General features: G+C 41.3%; 3 protein-coding genes and 1 long non-coding RNA gene across 7 annotated transcripts; 1 reads left to right on the top strand and 3 right to left on the bottom strand.

Moving 5' to 3' along the window:
* Window positions 1-31: 31 nt before the first annotated feature.
* On the bottom strand, window positions 32-4932 carry LOC311256966 (signal-transducing adaptor protein 1-like). Its single transcript, XM_084352381.1, has 10 exons — window positions 4521-4932; window positions 4326-4397; window positions 4008-4124; window positions 3852-3908; window positions 2456-2667; window positions 2048-2179; window positions 1608-1677; window positions 767-869; window positions 500-685; window positions 32-388 (listed from the first exon to the last, which is right to left on the bottom strand). The coding sequence occupies exons 1-10, from the start codon at window positions 4620-4622 to the stop codon at window positions 249-251; spliced, it is 1191 nt and encodes a 396-aa protein (XP_084208507.1). The 5' UTR covers window positions 4623-4932; the 3' UTR covers window positions 32-248.
* A 742-nt stretch (window positions 4933-5674) lies between these two features.
* On the bottom strand, window positions 5675-7779 carry LOC311256969. Its single transcript, XR_014622544.1, has 4 exons — window positions 7592-7779; window positions 6954-7035; window positions 6597-6628; window positions 5675-6502 (listed from the first exon to the last, which is right to left on the bottom strand). It is a non-coding gene; the product is annotated as an uncharacterized lncRNA (long non-coding RNA).
* Window positions 7780-10071: 2292 nt separating this feature from the next.
* LOC311256968 (paired box protein Pax-5-like) lies at window positions 10072-14269 on the bottom strand. 3 transcript variants are annotated; one of them, XR_014622543.1, is made up of 8 exons: window positions 14199-14269; window positions 12834-12999; window positions 12328-12525; window positions 12203-12243; window positions 12020-12127; window positions 10852-10989; window positions 10674-10767; window positions 10072-10571 (listed from the first exon to the last, which is right to left on the bottom strand). XR_014622543.1 is itself a non-coding variant. In XM_084352385.1 (7 exons), exons 1-7 carry the CDS (start codon window positions 14233-14235, stop codon window positions 10745-10747), a joined length of 702 nt encoding a protein of 233 aa, XP_084208511.1. In that variant the 5' UTR covers window positions 14236-14269; the 3' UTR covers window positions 10621-10744. The 3 variants fall into 3 exon arrangements, 2 of the variants coding, with proteins under 2 accessions (XP_084208511.1, XP_084208510.1); XM_084352385.1 differs by lacking the exon at window positions 10072-10571 and having other exon boundaries at window positions 10621-10767; window positions 12029-12127; XM_084352384.1 differs by lacking the exon at window positions 10072-10571 and having other exon boundaries at window positions 10621-10767.
* A 1-nt stretch (window position 14270) lies between these two features.
* On the top strand, window positions 14271-20846 carry LOC311256965 (zinc finger CCHC domain-containing protein 7-like). 2 transcript variants are annotated; one of them, XM_084352380.1, is made up of 9 exons: window positions 14271-14396; window positions 14730-15122; window positions 16653-16705; window positions 17081-17191; window positions 17780-17950; window positions 18215-18250; window positions 18452-18556; window positions 18867-18984; window positions 19732-20846. In XM_084352380.1, the coding sequence occupies exons 2-9, from the start codon at window positions 14738-14740 to the stop codon at window positions 20223-20225; spliced, it is 1473 nt and encodes a 490-aa protein (XP_084208506.1). In that variant the 5' UTR covers window positions 14271-14396; window positions 14730-14737; the 3' UTR covers window positions 20226-20846. The 2 variants fall into 2 exon arrangements, with proteins under 2 accessions (XP_084208506.1, XP_084208505.1); XM_084352379.1 differs by having other exon boundaries at window positions 14285-15122.
* Window positions 20847-21048: the final 202 nt, after the last annotated feature.

The following is a 21048-nucleotide window of genomic DNA, read 5'->3' on the forward strand; positions in this document are numbered from 1 at the left end:
TAGACGATGATTCTTCTCTGTACAAAAATTGGCTCATGCTCAGTTCGACACTTTCAAACCACAGTTATTGAACAAAAACAGAGAGCCTGTGGTTACAGAAATGGGGAACCGCTTTCATTTTAATTTAACCAGCGCACGTATTTTCACAGCACTACAGCTGGCATGATGTTTGTCCACAGGCGAGCTTGGTAATCTATCAGCCCCAAAAAAGTTACACATTAAATTACAAGACAGCAGCGGTGCATGCCTCACACCTTCTTGTTCGTCCACTGAACTGTGTGGGGTTTGTCTCTGGTCTGATTCTCATAGACTTTCTCCTCTTCGGCCTCAGGGTCTAGGGTATTTCTCCGCGTTTTCAAAACTTTCCGAAGCTCGTCATCCAACTGAACTAGTTTAGACAAAAACATACAAAGGTCACTCATTCAGACCGTAGTCTCCTTTAGGCACTCGTTGATATACAAATCCAAAGCAGCTGTGATAGCATCACACTCATCCTCACCCAGCTTCTTATCGTGATTGTCAGGAACGTGGTCATCAGGGATGGCGTATTCACCCTCCGCTGCCTTGTCTGGAGGAGGAAGCTCTTCTTTGGTGTTTGACCTCAGCATTGGTGCCACTTGAGCCTTGGGTATGGTTTTCGTTTTAGGTGTCTTGAGGCTGGTGTTCACCGGAGCAGGTGACACATCTGTTGAACACACACAAACACCGTTAGATGTTGTGTACTTCACACTGAGCAGAGACAATTTCTTACAGCGGTGTTACTGACCGATGCAAGTGTCGTAGGGCTGAGACGACATGTAGGGATGAAGGCGGTACTCCGTCTTCTCAAGGAAGTATTTAAGTACGTCATCCAAGGAGGAGACGTTCACCTACAGAGGAGAGGACACATGAAGACAAGCAGAGATTTAATTAACATTTAACAATTAACATTAGATGACTACTACATACAGCATGCCGGTGATTAAAGTATCCAACCTTGATGAATATAACAGAAATGTGTGCAATTATACAGTGAACTGATGCAAGCTGGACGTTTCAAGCATAATAACTTTTCATTGATAAAAAAAAAGACCCTGATTGATGCTCTGCTATGCAGGAAGTAAATATATGTATTTAAAATCATGAATCATGGGAAATTTCAGTCATTATCTACTCAACCTGATGTTGATGGAAAGCATTTCTGGAGCGTCACAGCAAAACAGTGTTGACGCATTCTTCTAAACAACTGAAGTAGATGGGGACTTGTTTTTAAATGTAGAAAAACAACTGAATAAAAACTTAAAATGGCTCCACACAGACATTATTTACACCCTTGTTGCTCTGATGAGCTCACTTCAAGCAGGCGACTTCTAGCTCAGCAGCTGAAGTGAAGATTTGAGCTCAAAAAGGGTGAAAATAACATCTCTTCAAAACAATTTGAGGCTTTTGGAGGCTTGGATTACGCCCATCAAGCTGTATGGAGCAATTTTATGTTTTTATTCAGTCGTTTTGTGGAAATTGCACAGGACTTTCCATTGACATTGGGTTGAGCAGACAACGACTGGATTTTCATTTTTGGTTGAACTTATCAAAGTTGATATTACTTCCAGTCTTTCAGTGGGACTTACTGGTGTTTCCAGTTCAATGACGAATCCGGAGTCTTTGGCAGCCACTCTGTAGTTCTTCATGACAGACCCGCTGAAACACAAGTAAGTAAGTAAGTGAAGCTTTAATAATATAGCACTTTTTGAAACACACACAGTATCAAAGAACTTCACACATACACAAATAAAAAAATAACGAATAAATAAACAAATAAGGTTTCTTTTTTTACATTAAAGTATAAAACACAGCAATAGGAGACCGACCAAACTAAAATGAAACTAAAACAAAGACGGGGATGGAGATCTATGAACAGGAAGCCAATGAATGTTCATCCCTTTAGACGATAATATACGTTACATAGCACTGATGTGGCAGAAATATATATAAAACCAACTTTGACATGAGAAAGAAAACTCCAGCATTATTCTGCACTCTGTGCATGTCAGAGGCTGGATCGTCAGACCTGGGTATCAGCTGTCTGAGCGTCAGGGCGTAGTTGTTGGTAACGGTGGATGGGCGGAGGATTATGCCTCCATACTCAGGGTTCGCCTCCAACATCCTCTCTGCCTCTGCCCGGGTCACGTTGAAGAAACACCTGCAGGAACCAAAGAGAAGAAATCAAAACTTCCTCATTGCCTGCGAAGGTAATAAAGGTGGAGGTATATTGTTTCAGAGGGCAAGGGACACACACACACACACACACACACACACACACACACACACACACACACATTTAGATAACAGGACTGTCAGTGACGTCAAAAAGTCTAATAACAACTTAAGGCAGAAAAAACAGGAAGTGCTTCAGTGTCAGGAGGAGGAGGTAACGAGGAGGAAGAATCTGAGAAGGAAAATGTCTGGAGAAACCTACGCAGGAACAACAGTGGTTCTGTCAGGCTCGTCTTTGGTCGGTGGAGGGGAGGAGGAGGTGGAGGTGGAGGTGGAGGCTGAAAGTAGGAAAGAAGGTCGGGTAGGGAGGGGAGGACGAGGCAAGGGGGTTTTTCTTCTCTTCTCCTGAGCCAGAATGTCCTGCAGCTGCAACATCTGGCCGGGCAGCAGCTGCAGCTTACTGGGGATCTCTTTCTACAGGGAAACACGGCTCAGTGTCAACACTCATTACTTACTATCATCATCACTATCATCACCATCAAATATTTACTGATACAGTTTTTCTGTCACACACTTAACAAACTATCTGGATCTTTATTTTCAGTTTGCAGATATCCCTACTTCCTTGTTTGGAGCAACTATTTTAACTATGGGCCTTAAGGGGAATTTGGCTCCATCGAAACATCATGAGCCAAAGTTTTTGCCTAATTATTAACCAGGATATACTTGTTTCCTGTTGTTTGCTGTGCTTGGCGCACACAGCGCACAGCAAAGACTCATTTTCAAAAGAGTGCAAAAAGCACACAATGATGTGGAGCAGGAACCTTCAAGTGTTTGTCCAGAGTCACGTATAGTTATATCTGTTCTTAAAGCAGGTTTGAACTCAGACATTAAGGGTTTGTTATTGCTTTTTTACGAGCACTCAGCAATTATACTGAGAGTCTATTAGACAGACTCACATATCAACCCATCAGAGTGTCTTTAAAGTAACAAAATGTAACTTCCTGGAGAAAGATAGTTGGTTGTTAAGTCTCATCCACAGATTGTCAAATACTGGACACCAACTCAAAACATCAGTATTTCATGACCTGGGGATGAAACTCAACAATCAGCTATCTCCAGGAAGTCACTTTCATTTTTCACCTCATCAACTTTGATTTGTTTTAATTATCTTTTTTTAAAAATATGTGCTTATTTTCAATGTGATGCCAGCAACATGTTTCAAACAAGCTTTTTCTCTATTATTCTTGCCACATGGCTAAGGTTATAGTTGGTTTAAAATCGAGTTTAATTGTGCTATTCTAGTTTTTATTTTCTTTCTATCTGTCTGAGAGGACGACGCCATCTTCAATCTATTAACTAGTGGATGATCTCCCCTCACTCTCACCTCCCATCTACTGACACTTGCACATACTCTGCAGAGAAACACAGAGAGACAAGATCTCTGGTGTAACGTCTCTCCTGCAGCGAATGTAGTGCTCCCTCTCGTGTTTCATGTAGGCCTCTTTATGCTGTTGTTCTGTAAAAGCATGCTGATGCCAGGTTAATGTAGACTCTAATATTTTTAATAGATACTTTATGTAACCCCCCATCCTCAGTTACAGTCTGTGTGAAACACTGGTGTGTGTGTGTGTGTGTTTGTTTGTTTGCTTGCTTACTTTGATCACAGTCAGGATGTGACCCCTCCACTCCTCTCCTCTGTCAGGATTGTCCAACTGTACAGTTACACAAACAGGACACATTTTATGTTAGGTTTCACTGCACGCACACACACACACACACACACACACACACACACACATACACACACATACCTTTAGCTGCAACTCCTGTGTTTTTAGCTTGAGAGTGAAGATAGTCGGCTCCTTCTTCTGATAAGGAGAATCTAACTCCATGGACTTCAGCTCCTCCAGGTCCAGCTTCTCTGTGTACTGACAAAGTAAAGAAACTAACATCACATCGCTTGTAACTTACAATATGATCCAACAGTGTTGCCTTTGTTTATAAGGCTTAACAATGTACATCTATTCTTGGGTAAACGTGTTAAACTCTCTGTTAAATCAATAAAGTATGAAGTTCATTAGTTACTGGTAAAACTTGAGATAGAAGAGACGTTGAAGCTGTTTGCTTACTGTGTCCTGTGTGTCATCCTTGTACAGAAACAGAGTGGCTCCCCGGAGCTCTCCGAAGTACTTCTTAAAATTCTGAAAAAAACAAAAGTGTCACAAATTTAACAGGATTTAATCTCGTCATAAAGTATGTGACTAGTCCTGTTTTTTTATCTTACATACACATTTGCAGTCCGTAGCTTTAAATATTGTCCTCACCTTTTCCTTTCTCTGTTTCATCAGCAGGTTTCCAGAGTAGTAGAGAGGCAGAGCTGTGATGGTCGTCCTCCTCTTGCCAACGACTCTCGTGGGCACAGCCATCGTTCGGCGCTCGGTTCAAATCTGTGTGGTTCCTACTGACCTCGTTCAGTTAAGCTTTGGCTCAGCTCAATTCTGTTTGTTCAGCGGTGAAGTCATCGACACTGCAGAAACAGTTCAGCCGGGTCCTGAGAGAAGTTACTTGTTGTTTCCTTGTGCAGCTCTCACAGCAGTGATAACTTCTGTCATTGAGTCTATAGTTTATCTGATATGATTATTGCTCTATAAACCTGCACTGATAGGCTGTCCTCCACCCTGTTCCTTCAGTCTTAGTGCTGATTTGACTCTGGGAATGAGGAAACACTGCAGTGATTTATAAAGAAGGAAGTCGATAATATCAAATATCCCAAGCAAAACGACTTTTGTACCTTGAACCCTGGCGTAAAGACGGCTTTAAAACACTCAGAAGTGGTGACGCATGCAAGTATCTGTCCACACACAAACACACACACACACACACACACACACAGATCAAAAGCCAAACACACTCCTCACGTGCAGGCCAGATTAATAATTTCCATTTAAGTCGTAGTGCGAGTAGATAAGGGCTGTGTAAGTGAACATTTTAAGTGAACATTCAGTCAGAGTTTAGACTTTTTGATGCTTTATTCATGTTGTCACAAACTCATCATCACATTAAATAACTACATCCTCCAACAAACCCAAAACTTTATGATAGTTGAGCTGTAAAAAAAAACAACAACTTTGGTTTGTATTTTGGGTGTGTTTGCAGAGAAAATGTTTAATTTGAAGAAAATGAAATAAATAAATAATTCACACTTTTAATTGAGTGTATAAAGTCTCTAAATATGAAGCCCTGATGAATAATTTAATGGATATTATTATGTTTTTTTTGTTTTTTTCCTTTCCTTCAGTGTTTTCGTGCATGAAAAAGATCTTGAACGTTAAGAAGCTCCTCTCTCCCACAGAAAACACTGCTCCTGAAACGCCTCGTCAGTACTCTTGCCTTTAATTCTGTGACTTTGTGACCTAAAGTCACCATGTCGCATATTTGCATGATTTCTGTCTTCTATTTTAAACACCTGATTATTTCATCCAAAATGTTTCACTATCTTAAAGTGAGAAAATATAGCTTTAGCTGAATAGCAGTCACTGTCGTAACAAATGACAATATAGCTAAAATGTTACACAGCAATATAATATTTGCTAACATTAGCCACCGAAAGCTACGAGTCTGTTTATTTGTTGGTTTGTCAGCATGATTACACAAAAACGACAAAACTAATTTCCACTAAACTTGGATGGAGGATGGGTCTGAGCCCAGAATAAACCCCAATCACTTTTGATGCAATCCAAATAAAAACCTGGATCTAGCAAATTTAAATATGTTTTAATTGATTTTGGATGAGGCTTGATTCAATTAAAGGGGGCTGTTCAGCCTTAGTGAAGGTATGCACTCTACTAAGTGCCATTCTAGCTGCTTATTAATTCAGCTTTTCATTTGTAAGAGGAAGAATGTGTTATTTCTTCTTCCAAAATTCACATTTCTTCTTTAAATATACAATTAAAAATACATTTAAATATAATTTCTACTTATTTATATAAATGATCTATTTCACATGAGAAGTCATGATGAGAATGAGCAGTGAAACACCAACACAGAGAAATATAACGTTAATGTTCACAGGGCTGGTGGTGGCATAAAGCATATCATCACATATGTAATGCAGCAGAAGAAGAAAGCAGGACAGAAGAAAAGACAAACAACGACACAGCAGGGACACAGAAACGGAGATACACCACAGCAGGACTTTGAGCAACCAGAGGAACATCTTGAGGAGGTGCAGGAGCAACCAAACAGTCCAGAACAACAGACATCCCAACAACCACAGAGCTTTGAATGGGAGAAAGACATCAGCATCCTAAAAGACAGAGAATGACACAGAGAGAGGCTCTTTTTGTCTTATATCAGGACGTGTTGAGTGTTTCACTGAGTGTTGGTTCATGTGGACTTACATAGTCTTGTACATCAGCATCGTCCTTTCCAACTGATCCCAAAGAAACAAAACGTGAAACGTGTGAAAACAGTATTTCATGTTTCATAAAGAAGATCTCGGTCATAAACTGAAACTTTACACTACTTTACACTTCTACTCCTTTACATTTAAGAGGTAAATAATGTACATTTTACTCCTCTGTAACAGCTTTAGTAATTAGTTGGACCTAAAAACATTTCGTTAGGCCACTTTCACTAACATTTTGCAGAACTTCTTTTCATGCATGTTGCAGCTCTTCTTTAAGTTGTTGTACATTAAAATGTGGCTATTCTGTCATTCAGCACATTCATGATAAACATCGATGTTTTTCACTTACCGAGGAGAGTTAAAGCCAGAAACAGCCCACAGGTCATCAGAAGCCATTTCTGTCCGTGTCTGTTCCTTCTCTGTGGTTCAACCTACAGCGTATTTATACCAAGAGACATGCAAATTATTCACATTTTTTATATACTTATACTAGTTTCACTCGTGCCTTTAAAGGGACACTATGTAGTTTTGGAGATAAAATTTGTATTTACAATATTAATAAGGTAATAGTATAAACTCAGAAATATTTATCTTTTCCATAACTGAATGAACAAGCTGTTCTCAGAGGAAAATAAGGTCCCAGAACACTGTTTGAAGCTAGAAAGGTGGCAGGGTCCGCCAAATATAAACAAAGTAAAACAGCATGAAACTGTGCTGTCCTTTAGGGTCAGTTGGTTTATTCAGTTTATTTAGTCATGACAACAAAGAGAGTTTCTTTATTTAGCTTGTTAAGGCATAAAAGCCCCAAAACTACATAATGCACCTTTAAGCTAAAGTCACACTGCCAGATTTACCTGGCCATAATCTGCTGGTGACCGTCGCCACCCAGAGGCCTGTTCTGATAATAACATCAGCGGTGGTGTTAAAACTATTAGTTCAGACACCATCAGTGTGTACGTCAGCAGAAGAGCTTTAACTTCAACTCACCTTTGAAACACGTGAAAACAAACTGCCCTCTGCTGACTTCTCCGAGATGCTAATGATGTGAGCCAGACGGCAGTGGTCCTTGAACTCATCACAGCTGCTGGATGAATGTGGAAAAAGATCATCATCATCATCACCACCAGCAGCATCACAGGAGCCCCTCAGGTCGTTCAGACAGCAGAGTGAACAGCGGACGCTCATTATTACTGCTGTGGAGCGTCCAGAAGAGACTGAGCGACTGAGCAGGTTCATCCTCTGTGTGCCAACAGGGAGGTGAAACCACACCCTGTGCAGTGTTGCCTTTGATGCTATTGTCTTCATTCTCAGTTTCAAACTTCAAGTGCTTTTGGCTTCCTCTGCTTGTACTCAGAGTTATCAGAGTAATTTAGAAACATCTTCGTTATTATATAATGAGGCTGATTTGCACAGCATGCTGCAGAAACTTGTGCTGGATAAGAAAGAGCAGGAGAAAGTGACTTGATGTTGAAAAGCTTGACCAACACAACTGAGGGATTTAAACATGATTTAAACTTCAGGTTAGTTTCAGATGTATTCACTTTTTTACCATAACCATGGGACTGGCTCATGTTATGTATCACAGAGCACAGCCTGAGGTCAGGTCCCTGTTGGTTGTGTTGTCTCGGCCCAAAATAAGAGCTCCCATCTGGGTCGTCTCTGTTCTCCTAGCAACATCGTCTCATAATGTCCACTGGGGGAATTCCTAAAAACAGCTCGTTACTGGGAGATTGCTGCAGAGCGAGCAGACAGTTCAGTTTTGTTGCATGCAAAAAGTCAAATGTCTTAACGAGTTGCAGCCTGAAAGTGACAGCTCTGTTCCAACTTGCTGATAGTGATGCCTATAAACTGTGGTACTGACAACTACTGCCCCCTGCTGATGCTGCAAGTTCCCTTCTGCTCAGAAATGTTTCTCTTCTTCTTCCTACTGTTTGACATCAGAAGAATGTTTTCTCATTCATCTGCTGCAGGCCTACATGCATGGTTTGTGATGGGGACATCTGTTCTCTACGCTTCATTATTTCTTATAAAGGAGAAGAAGTAGATGTCCTTTCACAGATTGTAACATGATAATTAAACTCTTTTTGTGAAAATAACATCAGATAAAAAAATATTATTCAGCTAATAACATTAATGAAGGCTCTATTAAATTCAGGCCACTGAAATAAACACTTATTAACACTTCTCCACTCTGCCTGTAGCTCTTCTTGAGTTTTCTCCTTTTTGTCAAATTTTTTTCTCATCCATATTGAGAATCAAAGGATAGAGCATGTTTTTTGTTGTACTGACTGTGACGCTTTCTGGGGAAATTAAAAAAAAAATTTGGCTCCACAGTTGAAGGCTCTTAATTAATGAAAAGGTTTTGCTCGTACCTTCTAAATTACAGACATATCCAACGGTGGAATGTAACTAAAGTACATTGACTCAAGTAGTTACTTCTCATCCCACTGTCTTTCTTTCTTCTACATCACTACATCTCAGAGGGAAATACAATACTTTTAACTCCACTACAATTAATTGACCACTAAAGTACCTAATTTAAGATTTTTGCACATTTAAAATGTGAAAAATGTACAAGTGGAGCTGAAAAAATAAGTCAATTAATCGACTATATTGATGAATTTACTACTTTGAGTTACAACTTCACAACTGTAAAGTTCTCAAGGTGCAATATGTAAAAATCTTAGTTGAAAACATTAAAACATTGCCTTTAATTATCAGCAGAATGTGAACGGATAACAGTTTTGACGATTTGACACCTACGTATTGTGTTGCAGTGATAAGTAGTGAAGTTAGCATGCTAACCAGCTAGCCACAGCCCGTCCCGGTCCAAAGCTTCTGAGCCAGTGATGTAAACACCAACAGTCCCCCTGTCCTCCAAGCTCCCAGCCAAGACCGCTAGCTGCAGGGCTAACTGAGCTAACTAGCTTACGACAGCTAGCTAGCACAGTGGGCAGCAGGTGATATTGCTGCCCACTGGTGATATTCTGCCTCTCAATTGTTTTTAAGTATAAATTCAACAGGTTGCCACTTCTTTCATATCGCACCTTTAACTTTTTTTTTTTTTTCATTTAAATTAATTTGCAATCATTTTGAGTCTTGGACTGTCGGTTGGACAAAACAAATATTGTGAAGGTTTCTTTTTGAGCTCTGGGCAACTGTGAAAACTTCTCACACTATTTTCAAACCAAAACAATCAAATCGATTAAAGTTAATCCATAATGAAAATAAACATCAGTTGCATTCAAATACAAAATAGTTCAAATTGAGCTCTACCTTAACTAACTACAGCAGCAAAAGTCCTGCTTTTACATTAATGCATGAGTAATAATAGTTTAATATAGAACAGTGTAACAGTCACAGGGGACATTTACTTCTACTTGTAATACTTAAAGTGAATTTTCCTGATGGCACTTACATTCTTTCTCTTAACTAACATGTGCAATGCAGGACTTTTCCTTATAACAGAGTATTTTTAATGTTTAACCATCTTTAACTGAAGTAAAGGATCCGAATACTTCTTCTACCACCCGACATGTGCACACATATATAACAAAACATTCCAGGTTCCCATACAATGAAAATGTACAACATACTGGCGCATGTGAGACGTGTGCTTCTTCAATAAATATATATGCAGTAAACATTTGCCTCCATGTATCTGTTCCCTACATGCCTCCTATAGACTGATGCCAAATTGCTGGCCACAGATTTCTTTCTCAGCGGTGTTCTCTGACCCCGCCGCTCCCTCTGGCTATCTCCCATCGCCTCCTTTAATCCCTCATGCTGGAGGGGAGGCCAGGGAGACGCAACACTAAGGAGAGAAAACAGTCACTGTTCTCCATCACGGGGCCCCTAATGATGCTCCCTCTCCGCCTCTGACTGAGGAGAAAATGGCCACAGGGGTGACAGGGACGGGGGATAATGCGTTGTTCTGATGAAGCTCTGAAACATCAGCGCGTGTGCCCTTTGAATCCAAATTATGTAAATAAAACACGAAAAGGTTTCAGTTTTACTTTCAAGATGTTTGTATTTGTGATATTGATACCAGTCATGTTGTAATAATTACAATTTCAGTGAATCCAGTTGTGAAATCTTCTTGTTTTTCACTAAGAGGTTGATGTTCTTCTGCAGCCCAGTTCAGCTGTAATGACACAGAGGCCCTAAACAAGACAACAGATAAGAGAAAACCCTTTGAGAAACACATTAAAGCGGTCATAAGTGATAATATTTTGGTGCCGACTGACCTGAGAGGTCTGGATTATGATTAGCCGGCAGGCCGGGGTAAAAGGTGAGGCTGGAGACGGAGGTGAGGCACGGGTCAGACCATCTCCAGGCGTCATTACAGGAGCACGGCTGGTCGTGGTAGCAGGAGACGTCCCCTCCTGGAAAAAAAAAAAAATTTCCTGTCGCAGGTTCATGTTTATTTCTCCTCCTACTGCAACCGTCACTTGTTCTAATTAGTAGAATGACAAAATCCATGCATGTGTGTCTACACAGATATTTGTCTGTGTAATCTCCTATTCTAATGGCTGCCGTGATGGAGGGGTGGAGGTGTAAGCAGGCCTGTAATGAGAGGCTGAGGTGAGGGGGAGGCAGGGAGGAACAGAGAGCCTGCTGGCTGAGAGGACAGAAGCCTGGGGCGGCGAGGTGGATCTCCTGCTGCGGAGGTTGTTTCATGCAGAGTAATATTAACACAGGACCACCGGCTTCACTCATCAGTCTGCTGCGTGGTCTGTTACTGTAGCACACTGTAATCTGTGTGTCTGCTCTGCACAGACATCCATCTACACTACATGATTAATAAGAACTTCATTTTCATTTTATTCATGATTTTAATCTACTGTGGAGACTTACATTTTGTTTTAAAAGAAATGGAGACAGATCAGCGTTTTGCTCCTCTATAGGACTTTACTGACTGTTAATGTGCTTGCATTCAAAGTCCTACTGAGGTTTTAGGATGAAGCTTTAAATGTAAAGCTTTTTTATCCTCAATTCAATCAAGGATGTCTTTTATTAAATCAGCTGTTTTAAATGAACATAACTCAGTTTTGTCAACATGAATACATTCACTTTTACAAACATACATAAGCACATGTACATGTTTTTGAAAGACTAGACGCAGATAATTATGGACTGAAGCTGAATATTTTGTCAGATAATAAGATGCTGTTGGATCTTTTTTCAAGAAACTTCAACTTTTGGACTTTACAACAATCTCCAGTTATTGGCAGAGCGCTACTTTTGCCTCAGCGTCATTTTCTTGACATAAGTCGGGCGCTTCAGAAACTCCCAGAAAACAATGAAACAGAAAAATGTGGATGTAGAGTCACTGACGTCGTACCATTGGTTTTTAAATAACAACATTGTATGACTTCATATACGTACACAGATCACATTCACAGACTTCGTTACCTTCCTTACGTTTGCTGTTGCATCTCCTGATTCCCAGGATCCCACTGATGGAATAGGAGGACTCAGAGGAATAGGCTGTTCCCGTGGGAACAGATGATGCTGATGACGCTGCAGGGGTCAGAGGTCAGCGTCAGGAAACATTAGAGGAAGACAGATAGATCTAGATAGAGTAGAATAACTCACCAACTTCACAGGAGTCAGACTGCACTTTGTTTCTGATGATCCTGCAGAGACACAGAGGGAACTCACTCAGCGCTCACGTTCAGGACTTGTGAAGCACATAAAGATTAACTTAAGGTCATCAGCACCTGTTGATGGAGCTGATGCTGGGCACGCTGTCCTGGTCACACACTCGCTCCAGCAGCAGCCTGTCTCGGATCTCCCAGGCGAACATGGAGGGGTTGGCGTGTTTCAGACCCACGATCGTTTGCACAACTCTGGGAGTGGCCACTTTGGGCTTAGAGCCTCCGATCACTCCTGGCCTGATGCTTCCCGTCTCATTGTACCTGCATCAGCAATGTTGACATCTGTCAGTTTCTCCTGATTGTTATATAAGTTGGAATAAAGTGAAGTAAAGCCATTGAAAGACCAAGAAAACCACATGGTCTTGAGATACATTTATATTAAGAATAAATTAATTTCTGAATAATGCATGCTGGGATCTGGGAACGGTGCATTAAATGAAATTAGACTTATGAATAGTTAGGCAACATGGAAATAAATATGACGCATTTATAGGCTACATTTAAATTACATATTACAGATGATTGTAATTACAGGCGACACGTTGTTAAAATGTGCACAGGTCTCTTACCTGGCCAGTATTTTGCTGACACAGCCGTGGCTCACGCGCAGCCGGCGGGAGATCTCGCAGGGACGCACGCCCCGCTGCGCGAGCTCCACGATGCGCTGTCTCACCACGTGCGGTAACGGGCGACCGTTAATGAAGACACCGCCGAGCTGGTTCACCCCGCCGTGCCCTGAGCCCCGGAGCGGAGCCAACAAACAGCGATCAAAAGACATGTCTGCAGACCCGCATCAAAGACAACGTGCTGATAAAAGGAGAGCTTCAACTTCCTCCGCGTGCTGGTGGCTCCTCATTACTTTACTTCAAGAAGCATCTACTTACTGCGCGTGACGGTGAGCGGCACCTGTCCAGAGCGCACCTCCGTCACAGGCTGGCTGTCAAAAGTAACTTAACTTCTGCACGTCGGTCAAACATCTCAAAGTTTTTTCAGAGACTGTGGTTCAGTTTCGTCCTGTGCGCGCAGTGCGGAGTGACAGCGGTCTGCGTTCAGCACCTGAGCGGCGGACAGCGGCACGCGCCTCGGATTGGACGCACGAGCACGTGTGCACGCGCTTCATTATCTCTTTGCTTTTTTGTGGTAAAGGCGTTACGAGTCATTTCACGTGACCAGAGCAGGAGTTCAGAAATACAAAAGTCACCCCGGAAAACACAGGTCTAGAAATAATATATACATTCATTTGATTTTTCATCCCGCTGTGTGGAAGCCCATTTAAAAAAAATAAAAATAAAAATCCAATGGCAAGTCATGATTATGAGATAAAGTCATGCATATGAAATACAATGTGTAGTTATGGAATTAAAAATCAGAATTATGAGATAAAAAGTTAAAAATTATGAGGTGAAAAGTTAAAAAGTGGGTCAAAAGTCATAAAAATTAGATAAAAAAGTTGAAATTATGTGATAAAAAGTCATAAATATGAAATAATAAAGTATAATAATGAGATATAAAGTTGAAATTTTGCATAATATGTACTTATTGATCCAGCAGCACCACGCTGAGGCTCCACAGAGACGCAGGTGTGTGAGATGCAGGTTGATTGGCAGTGGACCAAACCACTGTGAGGCATATGGGGGGGGGAAGAAACCAATATTTTCGCATATTTAAATAGCACAAGTGTTTTCATCGCATGTTATCATATTTGTAGAGGTTATTGAAGGGGGGACCCAGTGGTACCTACCTGAAAAATCACACTGATAACTCCTCATTAAGATCACTAATCTTAAATAAAATGTTTATACCCTGCCACCTTCCCAGCTTCAAACAGTGTTCTGGGGACAGCTTGTTTACTCACTAATGGAAAAGATAAATATTTCTGAGTTTGTTTAATTACCTCGTTAATATTTTAAACATTAAAAATCCGAGTCTCAAACCTTCAGTCAAACTCCGTGTTTGTTTGAACGCCGGCATCAGTTTTGGTTGACCAACAGTTTAACTCCCGGAAACGCCGGTCCAGCGCTTCAAACATGTAAACAAGAGAAGAAGTAACGACCCTTCCAGTTGTGTGGAGGGAAAATTTAATAGTTAGTATTTCGTGAAGTTGAAACCAACAAAAGGGAACTTTAAAAACGGTAAGCGCCCGTCTAGTGCCTCTGTGGACCTGATTTCAGCTGGTCGCTTCCGGCAGTTAAGCTACATTAACTGCCTCGGCTACCGCAGAGCTAACGTTAGTTAGCGTTAGCATAGCGCTGATGTTAACCCACGTGTCATTGTGTTTTGAATGTTTACATAGCAACTTCATAATAACATATGATAGAAATAAGTACACCAGTCGGGCAGTTTAATGTCTGCCTGCAGTCATTAAGAAAGAGGTCGTGGCGAGTTAAATGAGCCGTTAGCCACCGCTGCTTGATAGCAGCACGGTGAGCCGTCGTTGGGTGGTGCTGTTCAGCTGCTCTTCTCAGGTCGTGCTATGGACTACAATGAAGATGCTGATGATGAGGAAGGCGGCAAAGACCACCTCTTCTTTGTTGAGGGGTCCAGTGGTTCCGAAAGTGAAGGAGAGCTCAAGATAACTCGACAGAAACATCCCAGCAGCTGTAAACAAGCTTCACGGCTCAGCAGGGAAAGCTCTCCTCCGCTCCTCCTGGCCTTCAGCTCCACCTCTGGACGGGTGCTGCAGGACAGCAGCCAGAGTCCTGCCTCCAGTTTGGAGGAGGAGGAGGAGGAGGAGGAGGACAGGGAGCAGCCCATCGAGGAGTGGATGATCCTGGGTAGAGAGGAGCAGGTGGGAGATTCAAGCATCCAGCTCAACCTGAGCTACTGGACCAGCTCTGAGGATGACTCTGGAGATGAAGGTCAGACTATTCTTCTCAACATCGTGCTGCTTTCCATTATCCTCTTTCAGAAGTCCTACTGATGCAACACAAAGTTTGCATTTCAGTTCAGTTTGCATTGTGGGATTGTGAAGTGTTAACTGAAGGACAAACAAGTCAATCTGTGCAGGTTTATTTGCTTGTTAGTATGTGACCGAACATGCACTCATTTAACAATATATGCAGATATCTTAAGTTAAAATCAGGTCATTTTAATCAAAAGAAGTGTTTCAATAATTGTGATTTTGGTTGAGATGATTGGTGAGAGCACGGCTGTATGTTGCGCCCTACTGATCAGGGTAGACTGATTATCGGTCTGGCCGATTATCGGGAGCGATATTTCACATTTTTCCAATTATCTGTATCTGTATTTTTGGTATTTTTTAAATGGAAATACTGAAGCGAAGTACCTCACACTTACAATATAAGTACAGCGCTTGACTAAATTGTAGTTGGTAACGTTCCATCACTGGTTATTATCGACTTTGTGACTCAGATTTTTATTTTTACTGTGAATGTATATCAGCTTCAATGATCAGTTATCGGTCTCCTGGATTACTAATAATCGGCATCAGTAATGTCCCTGAAAAAACTGGGTATAGATGTCGATCATGCACCAGTTTGGAAATCGTCTTTCAAGAGATTAAGATGCAGGAAAAAGATGCTTGGGATAATTAATAATTATTCCATTCCCTATGAAATCTACTGTTTCAGTGCACCAATGTATTTTAAGTTAATACAGTTAATTTGAAACTGTGAAGTATCACGCCTCTGTTACCCGTCTCTGCCACAAGTCTTTGAGATACTTTTGGGATCATTGCAAATAATGTGTGTACATCGGCCGATTTATCAATATCGTAATTTCAGGCTGTGGAGTAGAGTTACCAGATGTGTTGTGTGAATGTTACAACACGGGATATTGACAGAAAATAAAGATTTGTTCAGATAGAAATAGATTTATGATTTCATTTCATGCATGAGCGCCACACAGACAGAGTCCCAGAGGTGTCTGTGAATCTATGGGAGTACAATTTATTTTTAAACATATACAGTGAGTCAGAGACAGTTTGCTCAGCATGCACTCCATTTTTCTGAAATGCTCTGCTTCACATTAATGATGATACTCATATTCACACCAGGGAGCTGCCCCGCACCACCACTCCATCTTATCTTTGCAGCCAGCAGCTCCACCAGAGCACAGAGGTTTTAAGTTTTTCTTTACATCTCACCTCAGTGATGGTTATTGTGGGAAGGTCAAGAGTTTTTCATCCTTTTTCTCAGCCCTGAGAGAGCTACTGCTTTTATGAGACAGAATACTCTGAAAAGACGAAATGTGCTAGGCTTGGGAAAATCTGCTCATCCATCCTTAATTCTTAAGAGCTTCTTTTTTTTACTGTGTGTTGCTTTTCAAGGAATAAACTGGCAGAAAACTGAATGATTTGAACTTTAATGACGGGATACATTTATGTCCACAAAACTAAATGTTCTCCTTGATCATTCTCTCCATGCTAGATGAGAATTTGAAATCAGTTAAGGACACCTGGGCTGTAACAGAGAAGGACAAGGTAACTTTTTATATTTATACACTTCAGGAATGCTGCAGTTGAGCTTAATTTAACATGTGCTGAGTTGCAGTCAGTGTTTTTTCTTAACTCTTTTCATATTGTCATATTGTATAAAATAAAATGCATTTAGAAATTACATGCCAATGACTTTAAAGACAAAACGTGTGCTCTTTGTTGTGCCGAGCTTATTTATTGGAAAGTCATATTAACCATAAGCTCTAAGTAATGTGAAACTGTGGCAGAAGGACAGAAAATTGGTTTTGAACTCAGGGTCAGCTGTGGTCTAATATTCCTGTGTCCTCTAAGTATTATAAACTTGCAAGGCTGGCTTTTTAAATAATGACTTTCATGTCTTTGTCCTGTCATATTGTGTAGTACAGTGCTGATCAGTCTCTCTCCGCCCGCTATTTCGTGCCTGGTCGTTCTTTTATCTGTAACATCTGCAACAGGACAGGACACCTTGCAAAAAGCTGCTACTACCACAAGGTAAAGTAACTCTATCACTCTACGCTAATCTACCACTTTACTTTTAGATACACATAATATTCTTTCAGTAAAAAGCAGATATAACCTTGTTGAGCAAACGGCAGCTTGATACAGCTGTGATTCATAACCCAGAATCTGGTTCAAATACCCACCCAGCTGCTGAGATTTCTGGTTTCAGGGGGCATCTTGGTGTCCATTTAATCTAAAATGCTTGCTGAAATCTCTCGGTTCAGTCCAGCTTTTATCTCCTTCTCCTTCCTTATGTTTCCTGCTGTTTTATAAAATCAGAAAACGCACATCTTTTGGCCTTTGCTCTGTTTTGAAAACCACCCCTCATATTTTCAGCTGCTAAAACACTGAATATTTTTCTGTGCTGTTGCGAGAAATGATTTTTTCAGGTTGAAATAACAGACGACTGAACATTAATATTTTATACTGTGATATGTAATGCCCCTTTCTCTTTACGTTTCTGTTCATTTCTGCTCTAATTGACCAGCTAACCCTTCTTTCTGTCCTTTACAGACTGCAATAAGTAAGTGTTTATGAGTTAAATCTTGTTAAAAATCTTTCTTGTCTCTGTATCGGCAGAAATGTCCCATCTGTGTCCTTTGTGGAATCCAGGGCCACATCCAGAGGGACTGTCCGGGCCGCCCCTGCCCCAGCTGTGGCCTGCCTTCACATGGCTTCAGGCCCTGTGAAAGGCCCCCGCTGTGGAACCAACACTGCCAGCGCTGTGGTGTGGTAGGGCACCTCTCTGATGTGAGTTTGTCCGTTAGCCCCCAGCTCTGGCCCCTGTGAGTGTTTTGTGTTGGAGAATGTGTCACCACTCCGAAGGAAACTTTAAAAGCATTTGTCAGTTGTGTGTTGACATATTCTGCAGCCTCAGGCATGTGTGGGGCCCGTTTATGAAGTGTTGTTTGATCTCTGCAAACGGTTCCTCATCTTCAGCGCAGTTACATAACGCCCTTTTTCCCTTTTGTTTAAAAGAGCATTTTTCTCCTTTGTTTTCTGGGTTTTCCTCAGGCCTGCCCTGATACATGGAGACAATACCACTTGACAGTGAGTTGAAGTTTTGACTTTTCTTTACTTTTCTATAGAGATGCATACCGCTTCTCAACATTAAAAGGTTGCTCTGGCTGCCTCTGTTAACATCACTGATTTGAGTTTTCAATGATTCTGCTCAAAACTAGAGAATAGATATGATCCAAACAGAGGAAGAAGACTAATATCCTTTTTCCAAACCTTAACATTTTTTTACAGGTCCGGTTAGACGTTCCCCTCAGGCCACATAGAGTCCACACCCCAAAACATAAGAAGTGCACTGCCCATTGTTACAACTGCGCTGAGACGGGACATTATGGATATGTAAGTGACCAATGGAAGGAATCCTTCTCTAACCATTGCCATTTCTCCTTTCCCTCTCGGCTTGACCTTTGTCTGCCTTACTCTGTTATCAATCTCTCTCTCTGTCTTTTTCTTCGCTCTGTCTCATGTCTCTCTCTGCCTTTTTCTTCCCCTCTGTATACTCTACCTCTCCCTCTCCCTGCCTTTTAATCCCCTCACTTTCAGCTGCATCTACTCTCCCTTCTCTCTCTCCCTCAGTCAGTTTGTAGCAGCCCTGTTCTCCACCATCCTGCAGCCTTCCTTTTCTTTTATTCTCTGCCTTTCTCATCAGGAGTGCAGTAAGAGGAGGATGATCAGTGGGACTTCTCCTTCAGTGCCCTACGTTTGCTACTATGACACCATAGAGGACATCCTCCAACGTCGTACCAGGACGGGGAAAAGAGCCAAAGGTAATAAACATAGATTACAGTATTTACTGTTTTATTGTTTTATGTACACATTTGATATGTGCTCATTTGCATTACTCGTTTTAAAAGAGGTGGTTGGAGGAAAATACATCTAGTCTATTAGATTGTACCATACAGCATTTGGTGCTCTCTCCAGTTACCTATTAATGAGGTAACTGAGCCTGTAGCCAGGAGCAGATGTCCTCAGATGGTACACAACTTTCATGCAGTGTTTCAACCCTCCAGTAGGTGGGTCAGCCCTGATGGCCAAAATCACTGCCCATCTGCCTTTGACATCCAGCCTCTCTCCTTTCACCAGCCTCTCCATCCTACTGTAATGGCTGTTTTCCCCTTTCTGGACTGTGTCTTAGCTAATAAACTAATGACTAAGTGTAAATATATTCAGCTCTGTTGTTTCTGGCTCTTTAGCTGCTAAATGATAGATTGAAAAAAACAGCTCGCTGCTGTGGCTGAAAACAAAGTCGATGAGAGTAGTAGGAATGAATCAGAACAGTTAATTTGCAGGTCATAAAACAAACACAATAAATTGTAAGGGGCTAAAACGCTTTGTTGAGCAGAGAAGAACTGCAGAGTCAGTTGACAGTTTTCTGCCTTTCACAGTGCATTAGACCTATTGTTGAAATAAAAATATGTATTTGTGCATCTGTTAATAAGCTTTTTTTTACTTCTTTCAACCACACAGGCTGATTATCAAGCACAGTTTTTTTTTTATTAATGCTGTGTTTTCAGAGCTTGTGAGTGCTGGATCCCTGCCTCCTGCAGACCAGCAGCACTCTGAACCAACGGGGGAGAGTGGTGAGGAGAACCAGCCAGTTCAGGGGAGCAGCAAGGCAAAGCAGGAGACGTGTAGCCGGGCTGGCAGGAGGAAGACGTGGCCAGAGAGGCGCAGAGAGAGACGGGAGGTGAAGAGGCTGAGGAGAGAGGCTCAAGCCAGACGTGAAGGAGGACTACTGGGGAGACCTCGGGGGAGCTTTGATGAGGATGTTTTCCCTGCAGACCCCTTAAGGTCCTCACCCGACAGTCCAAAGCAGTCCACACCCCCTCCACAGAAGAAGAGGAGGGATGAGGAAGGTGGCAGAAGGAGCAAGAAGAGCAAAGAGGCAGAGAGGTGGAAGAAAAGAGGAGGGGTAAAACGTGGGGAATTATATCCCCATGGTGACCTGGACATTGGTAGTGAAAACCTTCTTTCTCCGAAACAAAGAGTACGCCACCGAAGAAGATAAAGCGTGAATGTTTTTTATTTTTATTTTTAAGGTGTAACAAAAAATGATTTTGTAACTGTCTTTGATTATTTCATTTATTTATTGTAAATAAAAACTGTAGAATAGCATAAACAGTTGAAGGACTCATCTTCAGTGTTGCTGGAATTAATGTACACTACTCAAAATTACTGAGGGGTATTGGGATATTTTAGGGTTTCGCTTGATTGTTAAAAGTGTGACATATCTGAATTTTTATTTTGTGTTTTGTGAATATTTATGCTCCCCAAAAATAATGTAACCCTTTTCATTTGACTTTTATTGCATGTCCATGCACATGCACTAATGCACCCATATCCCAGTATCCCTTAACTAATTTTGAGCAGTGTACTTTTGTACTTTAACGTTGTTCTGCATAAACAAGTCCAGGTTTCCCACATCCAGTATTTTGGACTATGTTATTACACAGTATGCCTGCTTACTGCCTCATAAATCGTTTTGTAGGGGATGGTTTGTAGTTTTACAGTAACAGCATTGTCTGTCATTGCAATGCTTGAAATCAGGTCGCAGGCACAGGACTTTGGTCTTTGTAGAGAATAATAAGCTTGTAAAGATGAACAATAAACACGATTTTCCATAAGATGACCTCATGTTTGTGGTGATTTGAGTGACATCTGGTACGTGAAAACATATAAGAATGTGGATTTAGGTTTATAATGTATGTTGCAGAAGGCTTTAAGCATCAGCATATGTTGAGCTCGGCTACCTGCAGAGCTGTATGAAGCTGGTGGCGTTCAAAGCGTTGTCTTATAGTATTTCTGGTATAAAGCTGCTGAATTATTAATGA

This window comes from Pagrus pagrus (assembly GCF_965226575.1).
Source record: "Pagrus pagrus genome assembly, chromosome: 5".
NCBI lineage: Eukaryota > Metazoa > Chordata > Actinopteri > Spariformes > Sparidae > Pagrus > Pagrus pagrus.